The sequence below is a fragment of the Natrix helvetica genome (assembly GCF_964273705.1).
Source record: "Natrix helvetica genome assembly, chromosome: 1".
Classification (NCBI taxonomy): domain Eukaryota; kingdom Metazoa; phylum Chordata; class Lepidosauria; order Squamata; family Natricidae; genus Natrix; species Natrix helvetica.
In genome coordinates, this window is record NC_138548.1 from 124,598,310 (window position 1) to 124,610,989 (window position 12,680).

Here is a 12,680-nt window from a genome sequence, read left to right on the forward strand (position 1 = left end):
TTCACTCTGCTTTTCAAGTCATTTGCTTTCTTAGGGACATTTGTCTTTCAGAATCTGAGAACAAAAAAGTTCTACAAAGCTGCACGCAAACAGATGTACTACTTTTGAGAAGAGTTTGAAGTGGATAAACAGGATGCATTCATAAAGCTTTGTCAAGATAACATGCTTTCCATCTGTTGCTTCCTTTCAGTTTTCTCTCCCTTTGTTCCCTGGTTTTAAAACATGCCATACAATGACATCTCTGAAATTAACCTTCTTCCACGACATTGCTTCCTTCAGATAGGGAACCGACCCCGTTTCAGAAATTTCAGCATCTTTATAATTTGGCCCCTACTAGGTGTATGAGCAGTGCTTAAATATTTTAATGCTTTTATTGCTGTTATAAATCTTCTCCTTTTTAATTCTTCTTGAACAGTGGCTTGGAACAGCCTATAAATGTCATAAATAAAACAACAGAAGAAATTATTCCTAACTTTGTTGAGCTGCTGTGCTTTTCTTCCTGAAATATGTGGGAAGTTTTGAGAGTGAGCTTTCTATCAGTAGGATGCTGGAATTGACTTCATGCCATAAATCATGTTACCTATGAAAAGGAAGGTTTCCACTCACCGTAATAGCATCTGCTTCTGTTCCAGGGACACTGCAGGCCAGGAACGGTACCAAACTATCACTAAGCAGTACTATAGACGTGCCCAGGTATGATATTTTTGGCTAAAAGTAGAGATGAAATTGGTAGTCTATGGAAAAAAAACTACAGTATCACATTGTAATCTGTACACTGTAAATTGTAGTATAATTTCTCTGTTTATTATATTTCCTAACACAAATGCATTTTTTTAAAAAAAGTAAATGCATGGAGAATAACCTGATTGGATGAACTGGGGATTACTTCATTTCCTTATGACAATAATCAGCTTTGCTGGAAACTCACCTCTGCCTGCCTTACAGTTCTATGACTTTTTCCTTCCCCTCCAGAGTGATGTCGCTGGAGTGCCATAGTAGTCTCACAAGTGGCTCGGGGGATTTCTATAGCCAGCCTGATTAGTTTACATTTTTCCTTACCCCCAGCTAATATCATGTATGCTTTTAGAATGTTAGGAGAAAGGCCGAGAGGCTCTGGGGAAGGTTTGGGAGATGGGCTTGAGAAATTCAGTATGTATCAATGACCATTTGGCTATCCTGTCCAGTCCCTAGATAAGTATTTTCATACAATTTATTCTAATAAGTGCATGTGTATGTGTGCACACACATCTTTGAGTCAGTGTTGACTTCTGACAACTACCTGGGCTAGTCCCTCCAGTTTTCTTGGCAAGATTTTCAGAAATGGCATGCTCTTGCTTTGTTCCTACGACTAAGAGTGATTTCTCTAAGTCACCCAGCTGATTTCATGCCTAAAAAAGGACTAGAACTCCCAGTCTCGGTTCCTAACCCGCTGCCTCAAACCGGCTCCATTATCATCTATATGAAATGTATCATTCTCCAAATGCTTTCCTGTGCTCCTTTTCTAAGATAAACATTAGGGTGTGACCTAATAGTAAATTTATTTTCCTCTGAGTAAAGGCCCTTTTTCCTTTTCAATTTGTGTGATGCTCACATTTTTTTTTGCTCCCTTACCTGGTTCTCTTTGCAGGGAATATTTTTGGTTTACGACATTAGCAGTGAGCGCTCATATCAGCACATAATGAAATGGGCCAGCGATGTGGACGAAGTAAGCAGAAACATTTCTTTGCTGTTTACTGGAGGAGGTTTGCTGGGGGTGTGTGGTCAAATGTCTGTGCAGGTAATCCTCAAGTTACAACCGCAAGGAATGTTGCCGCCATGGTCGTAACTCGTGATGATCATAAATCGGATCACCCGAGGGACTGATCTGATTTTATGAACTTTTCTGCAGCTGTTGTCAAGCAAACATTGCAGTTGTGAAGCAGATGCCACAGTTGTAAAGCAAAAAGTGCAGTCATTTAGCAAACTAGTGGCTCATTATGGTGCCGGTTTGCCAAAAACCATAAGTAAATGCTGGGTTTACTTAAAGCCATCGTAAAACGTGGTCACCTGACTGTGAGACACTGCAAAGCCATCGTAAAATGTGGTCACATGACTGTGAGACATTGCAAACAGCTGTAAACGCAGCCTGGGTGTTGAAGCCACCTGAAATGTGGTCACATGACCTTTGGGAGGGAGGCCACCAGAACTTTGAATTCAGGTTATAAGTACTCCTAGAGAGATCCATTGTAAGTTCAAAAGCTAAATGACCAGTCGTAAATAAAGGAATGTCTTGACTGTTTCTGCACAGAAGGATGTTCTATGACGTTTCATTGAAGAAATCTTTCTCAGAAGTGTATAAGCATAGCTGGCAATATATTTTCCATTTTGCCTCAGGATTGGCCACGTTATTCTCACCCTGTGTACCAAATCAGTGTAGTTTTAGATGATAACAGAACTTTTATGTTCTGCTCCCTCTTCACTGAAATAATTTTCTGCCTTCTGAGTGAACTTAAGGGGAAATTTAATCATCTTGGGATGAAGGAAACGCTGTGTGATGCGATGCAGGGAATTAAATGTGGGATCTCATGCATTGGGTTAACTTTCTGGAGGCACTGTTACGTATATTCTGGGTCTGTGACGCCTGTTGCTTCCCAGACAAGGAAGGTGCTTATGAGATAAAGAATATTATCAAATGGTGCTCTTTTAATCCCAAAAAATAAAAGTGATTTTTCTCCTCTATATGCAAAGCACAAGAATGGTAATAGATAAAAACGAGTAATACTTTTCAACTCAGTTCTTACTTAGCTATGCAGGTATGAAAGGACTAAAGACTCTCATATCCTTTGCAGTATGCTCCAGATGGTGTCCAGAAGATCCTCATTGGGAATAAAGCAGATGAGGAGCAGAAGAGGCAGGTGGGCCGAGAGCAAGGCCTCCAGGTAAAAATCATAGGCAACTCCAGTTATAGAAACCAGATATTTATTGGGGTGATGGACTAGCCTGTCAGCTGAGCTGCATCAGTACAAGCAGCTCATGGCACTAAATGGCATTCTATATAAAAGAACTTCCCTCCTCATGGAAAGATAGCTTGTAAGGAATATTTTTCTCACAGTTTCTATGTGAAGCTGTCACACATACATACTGTACATAGGTGGGTATATTTTGTGTGGGTGAGAACTATTGAATAAAAGCAATGGAAAGCAATTTAACAGCATGATACTCGGGTCTGTAGAGGTGAAACTGGGAACCTGCTCTCTTTTCTATATAGCACTCCTATAGATTTTGTTCTAAGTTGGGCAGATCACTGTTTTATTAAAAATGAATTGAGGTCAGTATCTGAGATCTTGGTCAACCAGTGCCCTAACCATACGTAAATAACACTCAGCACAAGCTGTTGGACAATATTGTTCTTGCCTTCTATTAGTAGCTTTTTTAGATTTGGAGGTGAAATAGAGGAGGAAAGGTGGATTTGAAGATAATAGTAGAAAAATATACTAGCCCTCATTGGGTTTATACGTCAATTGTCTTTCAGCTAGCTAAGGAATATGGCATGGATTTCTATGAAACAAGTGCCTGTACCAACTTGAACATCAAAGAGGTAAGAATTTTGGGGATGGAATAGCTCAAATTAGGGGCTTCCAGGTGGTTGTCTCCTTCCTTCCTTCCTTTCCCTTTTCTGTTGAGGAAGAAAAGACAAAATACAGTACATGTATAATATATTATGGTATATTAGAATTTAGAAGAACATTGTTGGAAGGGACCTTGGAGGTCTTCTAGTCCAACCCCCTGCCTAGGCAGGAAACCCTATACCATTTCAGACAAATGGTTATCCAATATCTTCTTTAAAACTTCCAATGTTGAAGCATTCACAACTTCTGGAGGCAAGGTGTTCCACTGATTAGTTGTTCTAACTGCCAGGAAATTTCTCCTTAGCTCTAAGTTACTTCTCTCCTTGATTAGTTTCCACCCATTGCTTCTTGTCCTGCCCTCAGGTGCTTTGGAGAATAGCTTGACTCTCTCTTCTTTGTGGCATCCCCTGAGATATTGGAACATTGCTATCATGTCTCCCCTAGTCCTTCTTTTCATCAATTAATTTCATTATTATATACATTCTGAAAAAGGTACTCTTAAGTATGTTTGAATTGTCTAAAATGGGCACTCAATAGATAACTTAGTACTACCTATCTTAAGTAGCCCATTCATTTATTTCTAAAAATCCAGAGTCACCCAGATTGCAAGGATCATAATTAAACCATAACTGGAAGGTTCACGCAGTGATTACAGATGCTGAGCTTATCAGTTGGAAAGCTGACAGCCCACATTTGAGATCTGTGCGCCGTGTGCGCTGCGTGATAGAATGAGCTCCCGCTACCTCCCCAGCTCCTGCCCACCAGCAGTTTGAAAGCATGCAAATGCAAGTAGATAAATAGATACCACTTTGGTAGGAAGGTAACAATTTTCCATGCACCTCGGCATATAATCATGCCAGCCACATGACCACAGAAAGGACAATGCTGGCTCTCTTGGCCAAGAAACAGAGAGGAACACTGCCCCCTAGAGTTGGACATGACTGGACAGGGGAAACCTTTACCTTTACCTTTATAACCATAATGATATGAGCCAGTTTGGTCTAGAAACCAGAAGACTATGAGTTCTAGTTCTACCATAGCATGAAAGCCAACTGGGTGACTTTGGGCCAGTCACTCTCTCAACCCAACCCTATTCACAGGATTGATGTAGAAAAGAAACAGGAGAAGAAAGGAATATTAGGTATGTTCACTGTCTTGAGTTACCTATAAAGTATTAAAGGCAGGATAAAAAGTGAATAATAAACAAACCATTTTTTTTTTAAAAAGTTGGTTGCTCCTCTTTTTCAGTCTTTCACCCGTCTGACAGAGCTGGTCCTGCAGGCTCATAAGAAGGAGCTGGATGGACTCCGCACTTACGCAGCCGATGAACTGAATGTGGTCGAGCTGGAAGAAGAAGCAAGCAAGCCGGAGGGCTCAGAGCACTCTCCCAAAACCTGCTGGTGTTGAAAGCCTCCCAGCGTCCTTTCCCCCCCACTTCCCCAGTGCAGGTAGAAAAGTTGCCACTTAGAGAGGTCTGACTCGCTGTACGCTACCCCTCTTGTCTTTGGTTGCCAGTTTGCCCGCCATCTGCCCTGTGGGATCCTCTTTGCATTCCCTGGTGTTTTTCCTTCATCGGTGGTTTCTGTTGCCCTCAAACTCCCTGGATCCAAATATCTTCAGATGGCTCACAATATGCAGAACATGATCCTGCTGCCTTCATGGGAGAGCTGTGGTTAGCAGACACAGCCGAGGCTTGTCCAATAATTCATCAGACTCCAGATTCTCTGAAGTCTTGCCTATATCTGTGGGCAACCTGCTTGGGGCTAGGCCTGCTCCCTAAGAATGGGAGGAGGAGGAGTCTCTCTGTCCTCCAGCCACATCCTCTATAGCAGGCCTGTAGATGGCTTTTTTCCTCCACATGCTTTGCCATCTTCTTTCTGGATTTGTCCAAATGCTTGTGCAGTATTGCACTCGGGCTCGGGGCTTTCCAGCTGCTTTAGGTGCAGCTTTCTTATTTCTCGTACTGGGTTCCCTGAAATTCATCTCCGTACAAAACAAACAAAAGACCTCTTGTTCTGCTAAGCTGCAGCTCTGGGAATAAGAAGAATCTGTCCCTAGAGAAAAGGGACCCTATGTGTAAATTTGCACCTTTTTAGCTGTTCATAAGGTTTGCCTCTTCCCAGGCTAGATTTCCAATCTAGACTACATTAGAGCCCCCTGTTAAAGGGCAATCAGGAAGACCCTTTTCTGTGATTAACTCCAAAACTACAGGAAACTTTCCATTCTGTGTATTTTTGGAGGACCTCAGTTAATCAGGTATTATCGACTTAAAGCTTAATATCTCTGGACCAGCAGAATTAGAAATTCCGCTCTCTGTGGCATGTGTCCAGATGTGGCTTTGATTGCCTCCTTTGAATGATATCCCTGGAGCTCTGATCAAGGAACAGATTCTGTAATCTGTGCATCAGATCTTTATCGTTTCTTGCTTTCAAGGTCTAACTTGTAGGAAGCTTGCTCTAAACCCATTTATGTCCTCTCTTTAGAATTTTCTCTGCAAGCTCTTGAAATTTAGTCTAGTACATTCAGAGGGCAAGGAGATTTTTGCCATGTGCCATTAACATGCTAAGTTACAACAGACTAAAACCAGCCTCTCTGCATGTTGCACCAGCATTGCCCTCTTGTCTTGGCATTTACTTGCTTGGTGGGGGGAAACCTAACACATTCAGTGGCATGCCTGGTACTCTTATATGCCACCTGTTCCAGGGTAGCAGTTCCTTGCCAAAACCATGGAGCTGCTAAGATACCTCTTATATATGTACTAGCAATGGACCATAGCTGATATTCCACAAAGAGCAGTTGTTTACTGGAGGTTTTGGGTGATGTGGAATGATAGTTGGGAGTCCTTCTTTACTTGGCCTTTAGCATATGGCTTTAGCCAAAGCCGTTCAGTCCATTCCAAATGGATATTTTGGCATTTGCTGCTAGATAAACTGTCCTTTTCTAACAAAAGCTGGATGAAAAATGGATCCATATTCCTTTGCTCTTTTCCTTCTTCTCTATGGGGGAAGCAGTATCAAGTAGTGAAAGAAAGGAACAGTGAGAATGCCATAGAGTGGAAATAATGCTAGTTGACATGACAAGTCAAGAACAAGGAACCTGAGTTCTAGAGGTTATTGAACAAGAGTTTTAAGTATCCCTGCTAATGTCATCTGGGACAGATTCCCGGAAGGTCATAAATCCCTCTCTCCAATGTCCCCTGAAAAGTAGAGGGTCTTGAAGCTCTGAAAAGCTTTCACAAGTGTTATTTTGAAATAGCTTGTTTGACCTTTTTCCTTGGGTTGGATGGATTTGAACTGGTATCAAGCCATTACAATAAGTGGAAACACTGATATTCTACCCAACAGTGCCTGTTACTGGCAGAAGGACTCTTGTGCTACAGATTGCTGAGGGAGACTACAAGTTTTACAGTTGCTGGTTTCACAGGGGAACTACTTCTTGCCAGAACTAGTTTGATACTTGAGAAATTGTAGTCACAGACATACACGTAGCTATTAATTTATTGTAGCTTTATTGGGACCCAAAGTATGTTGTAAAGGTTGGGTTGTAGTGAATAGGGTCTGAGAACCTTGAAGTCTGTCATGGGGGAGGAAAAAGGAAAAGACCGAAGAAAATGGGACAGACTGAAGAAGAAGCATTGGTTTCGTTTAATTTATTTTAATGAATCTTTTTCAAAGCCCAAACGTAATTGGGCTACTACTTTGGAGCATTATTTGCTCTTGCTTGCTTTTGTCTGTATAATGAGTTTGAAAAGTTAAATGAAGGCTGAAGGCCAGTTCATATGTGCTCATCGCCCAAGGCCTGATGACTATCCTTCCCTTGCTCAATTCTTTCCTGGCTTGATGGTGAACAGGTTTATCCTTAGTGAGTACAATTGGCAGTTTTTAAAGACTGCTTCTAAATCTCTGCCATGGAACGGTTATGTGGGATGACATGCCCAGTACAGTTTGAAATAGGAATAAAGCAAAGCAAAAATTACCTATCTGGTTACTAAAATATATGAAGCAGTTCCTGGTTCTTTAAAACTTGCAATGCATTACTTTCAAAAAGGCCTGGCTAAAATTATGAAGGAGAGGTATGTCAATTGAAAGGATCAGGCAGCTCTTCAAATTGCCAAAGCTTTGAAGACAACCCAAGTTCTTCGAGCCCATGTGGAAATAAAAGCATTGGTCCTTGGGGAGATCCATGGAAGGGCCCCACTAGCCTGTTCTGCCTGTTGCAATTTAGCATCATGTTGATCTGCTTGCTCTATTTAGGAACTGAGAGCATAGCTGCTGATGCTGCTACCAATGCACAAAATTGACCCCACATTAAATTCTACATGTTCAGAAAATGAAACGAGAAGGAGCACACAAAGCTTTTTGCTCATTGATGGAAGTAAATGAGTTCTCGTTATCTAAACCTACAAGAGCCAGCCTGGTTACCAATCCTTAGTTTGGAAAACTGCAATCTGAATTGTTGACAACTTAATGAAAGCAGCTCCCACTCCATATGAATATTGGGGGGAGGGGGGCTAATTAGAATGATGCTCTCTTGGGGTCACAAAAGTGAATTTCAGGCCAGTACCTGAGAAGGGAAATGAGCTGGTTTCTGAAAAAGATAAATGCTATCCAGTAGTTGAGGCTCCTTCTGTCCTGCAAGTCATGGACCATAGCAATTTCTCTTGTCTGTAGCAGAGTTGCACATAATTTGTAGTGGGATCCAACCAAATGTACAACTTTCTGAATCCTCTGCTGTGTCTGTACTTTGTGAACTTGGCACTCTGACTGGGTTTCCTTGTATAACCTGTCATTGTAATTCATTACTTTAAACAACCAATTAACAAAACATTTACAAATAAAGGTCCTTAAAGTGGTTGGTGGCTCTTGCATTTCCTTACCAGCAAATTAACCTAATGCATGCTTATGAGAACTTTACTCAGAGCAGGGCTCTGTAATACTTACTAATTCACTTCATCTTTCAGTTGTGTTTCCTAATGTAATGAGGAGAGCTGAACAAAGCCTAATTCACTCACAGGCATATTTAACTAAAAGTATAGCATGATTACTTTTGTCATCTAGTAATTCCCCATTTTTGTTGCCTTAAAAACAAAACCATCTTTAGGAGGCCAGCAGGAGTAGAATTCAGCTTAGGGAGTTCTGATTTGAAGCACAGGGAGAGCAAATAGCAAACCTTCCTCAGTGTATTTAGAATAACGATGCATAATACCTTTTTTTAAAAAAAATCAGACCACAAATAGGTCCTTTGACATACAAAACTCCAAATAAAGTGAGGAAGCCAGGTTTAAGCATTAGTACAACCCAAAAAATACAACGATCCTTGTTCAAGAGCCCACAAGAATTAGGCTAATGCTCAAGTGTGTGAGTACCAATCATTGAAAGTGTTTTGGATTAAGACAGCTGTTTCCAGCACCGCTGTTTAAAAATAATACATTGTAAAAAGAAATATATTCTCCCCATTTAAACTAAGCCCGCCAGAAATTTGAATTACTAAAATCAGTGACTTCCACCCTTGGATCATGTTTGTACTTTGCATTTTGTAAATATAACTGTACCCTCTACACAGTAAGGGTACTTGTCACTTATCATCTTGGATGACTTAGCCTTCTCTTAGTTAAAACATGATCCAGACGGATTTACAGAAGTTAGGTGTATACAAGAGAAAAGGGAACCGAGAAAGGGGAGAAAGGAAGAGGGACGTGGTAGGTCAGTGGCTAAGACACTGAGCTTGTCATTTGAAAGGTTGGCAGTTCGATGGTTCGAATCCCTAACGCAGCGTAACGGAGTGAGCTCCCGTTACTTGTTCCAGCTTCTGTCAACCTAGTAGTTCTGTCAGGGGAAATTTCACCCTGAACTAATGAGGTCTTAGACCGACGACTTTTCCAAACATCATATCTTCAAGAAAGCGAAAATAAAATCCCGAGAATAAGTTCTAATTAAAAACAAGCTTTAATACAAAAATAAGAAAATAGAAATAAAACAAATCTATCTAATTGTTACATTTTGGCAAGAGCAGTTTGTCACCCACCTTCTTGGCAGACGAACAAAGAACAAAAGGAAAGAAGTCTCTGGAATGTGTGATGTATATGAAACGTGTTAAGCATGCGCAGTAAATCATTGCTGATAAGGACCTATGACCTGCGCAGTAACTCTTCAGTAACTCTTCAGTTCAATTAGCAAACAATTAACGCAGTGACAAGTTCGAAAGCACATAAAAATGCAAGTAGAAAAATAGGGACCACTTTAGTGGGAAGATAACAATGTTCCGTGCACCTTCGGCATTGTCATGCCAGCCACATGACCATGGAGACGTCTTCCGACAGCGCTGAGTCTTCAGCTTTGAAACGGAGATGAGCACTGCTTCCTGGAGTCGGGAACAACTAGCACATATATGTGCGGGGAACCTTTGCCTTTAACCTTAGGAGAAGGGAAGGCTGCTGTGAATTGTTATGACATTTATTTCATATATTAAAAAAAATTTAAATCTGGTTTATGGCTTATACCTTAGTTTGGCAACAGGTAGGCCATTATGGTTTGTCAAATGAACTATTACTGAAGCAAACACTTAGCACAATATGTGAACTCAACAACTATTGTGGACGTAAGTACTTGGTGTTTGGACAAAATGGTCCTTTGTCCTCATGTTCTCAGAATGCTTTCCCTTGGCACTGGTAGAACTTGCATTAATAAGAGTTTGCTTCTCTCCCTCTTTAGAAAATCATATCTGATTACTGGGCTCTGGTTACATGTCTTCCCTCTCCCTCCTTAGCTCTCTGGGAATCTGATCCAATAGTTAATAATTCAGTCCGTGTTCTTGTGCCAGGAGAAGCAGAAAGGCTCTCATTTTCTGGCTAGAAAAGAGGATGTATCATTTTTCTTTTCAGATGTGTTGCAGTTCTCAGAACAAGGCAAGTCGTCCCTCAAATTAAGGAAGCTCACCATCCATTTTCAGTTGATTTAAAATATATAAATAAGACCTGTACATGGAATATACGTAGAAATATTTTTTTCATAAGAAGGTAAACAAATATTTTAATCTTTTTCACTAAAACACTTTCATTATAGAATGCAAAATGAAGAGATATCTGTCATAAATGGTGTATCGCTGTATCTACTGCATAGGGCTAGTAATTAAACTATCCGTCATGTGGCTGGATGGCCCTGCAGGAGATTGATTGGTTGTCCATATCAAGGGCGTATTTTGTCATAGAGAAGCTGTTTCATTTTTCCTCTTAAATAATTTCAGTCATATGGGACGTGCAAGTTCTTTATTCCTACTTGTGCTGGAAGGCCGAGAAAAATGTGACTTTTATGAAACACTTCATATTTTTCAGAAGTTTCCAATGTAGCGATTGCCCAGAACAACTTCCAGAATGGCTCCCACATACATTCATAAAAAGAGATGTTTTCACTAGGAAATAACCTTGCTCCAGAATCTGCTTTCTTTGGCTACCCCCATTCTGGATTTCTTTCAACCAAAGTCTAAACAGTGCCCTCAGAAGCAATGCTCTCACACAACCACACCAGAGGTGGTATTCAGCAGGTTCTGGAGAACCAGTAGCGGAAATCTTGAGTAGTTCAGAGCAATGTTCCCTCTAATTTTTTTTCAATGTGAGCAGAAAAGTATAGTGTTTGAGCGGCACATTTTCATGCCTGAGCACCTGAATTTTTTTCACAGATGTCACCTAAGACAACAACGAAATCAGTATTATTTGAAACTCAAAGTTATGTTTCTTCAAGGTACTGGCTTAATTAAAAGTGTTATATAATATCAGTATCACTTAACAACGCTCCTGCTTAGCAACCAAAATGTTGGCTCAGAAACTGGCATTTGAAGCACGCAAGTCTTAAAGCTGTCAAGTTACAAGACCCTTGCACCCCTAACCCTTTAGGAAAAAAACCCAGGGGTCTTCAAACCTGACAGCTTTAAGGCTTGTGGACTTCAACTCCCAGAATTCCTCCTCCTGTCATGTTGGCTCAGGAACTCTGGCATTTGAAGTGTGCAAGTCTTAAAGCTGTCAAGTTACAAGACCCTTGCTCCCCTACCCTTTAGAAAAAAAACACAAAGGTCTTCAAACCTGACAGCTTTAAGACTTGTGGACTTCACCTCCCAGAATTCCTCCTCCAGTCATGTTGGCTCAGGAACTCTTGGCATTTGAAGTGTGCAAGTCTTAAAGCTGTCAAGTTACAAGACCCTTGCTCCCCTACCCTTTAGAAAAAAAACACAAACCTGACAGCTTTAAGACTTGTGGACTTCACCTCCCAGAATTCCTCCTCCAGTCATGTTGGCTCAGGAACTCTTGGCATTTGAAGTGTGCAAGTCTTAAAGCTGTCAAGTTACAAGACCCTTGCTCCCCTAACCCTTTAGAAAAAAACCTCAAAGGTCTTCAAACCTGACAGCTTTAAGACTTGTGGACTTCAACTCCCAGAATTCCTCCTCTAGTCATGTTAGCTCAGGAACTCAGCATGCAAGTCTTAAAGCTGTCAAGTTACAAGATCCTTGCACCCCTAACCCTTTAGGGAAAAAAACCCCAGGGGTCTTCAAACCTGACAGCTTTAACACTTGTGGACTTCAACTCCCAGAATTCCTCCTCCAGTCATGTTGCAGCGACGTCATCTGCGTGGATCTACTCCATCTTTGGTTTCTTCATCGTGGGCAGGGCTGCTGCTGAAGATGCCGACGAGCTGCCACCAGAATAACTGCTGCTACCTCCTTCTCCAACAGCACCACCACATTTGCACCTGAGCTCAGCGCCGCGTTATCCCTGCCCCCTCCTCTGCCGTGCTTTTGAGGAGCCATGAGGCTTTTTTTTCCCCTGCTCCCCCCCCGCCTTCCTACTGGCTCCCGCAGCCTCATGGCTCCTCAAAAGCACGGCGGAGGAGGAGGAGGGGGCAGGGGTAACGCGACGCTGAGCTCAGGTGCTCCGAGCGGAGGGGAGGCGCCGCTGCCACACGCGGGGATGCCGGTTGGAGCTTGGCGGCTTCACCTCAGCCGCAGTGCCAGGCGGCAAATCCGGCAGTGCTGTTAGAGGAGGAGGAGGTGGCAGCAGTTATTCTGGTGGCGGTGGGGGCTTTG

General features: G+C 41.8%; 1 protein-coding gene across 4 annotated transcripts in view; it reads left to right on the forward strand.

Moving 5' to 3' along the window:
• RAB15 (RAB15, member RAS oncogene family) overlaps nucleotides 1–8,459 on the forward strand; it is a 28,060-nt gene extending 19,601 nt beyond the window's left edge. For all 4 annotated transcript variants that reach the window (XM_081963073.1, XM_081963071.1, XM_081963074.1 and 1 more), the window contains 5 exons: nucleotides 633–693; nucleotides 1,628–1,705; nucleotides 2,829–2,918; nucleotides 3,512–3,577; nucleotides 4,857–8,459. In XM_081963073.1, coding sequence (XP_081819199.1) covers nucleotides 633–693; nucleotides 1,628–1,705; nucleotides 2,829–2,918; nucleotides 3,512–3,577; nucleotides 4,857–5,015 — 454 coding nt within the window. In that variant the 3' untranslated portion in view covers nucleotides 5,016–8,459. The remainder of the gene's footprint in view (nucleotides 1–632; nucleotides 694–1,627; nucleotides 1,706–2,828; nucleotides 2,919–3,511; nucleotides 3,578–4,856) is intronic.
• Nucleotides 8,460–12,680: the final 4,221 nt, after the last annotated feature.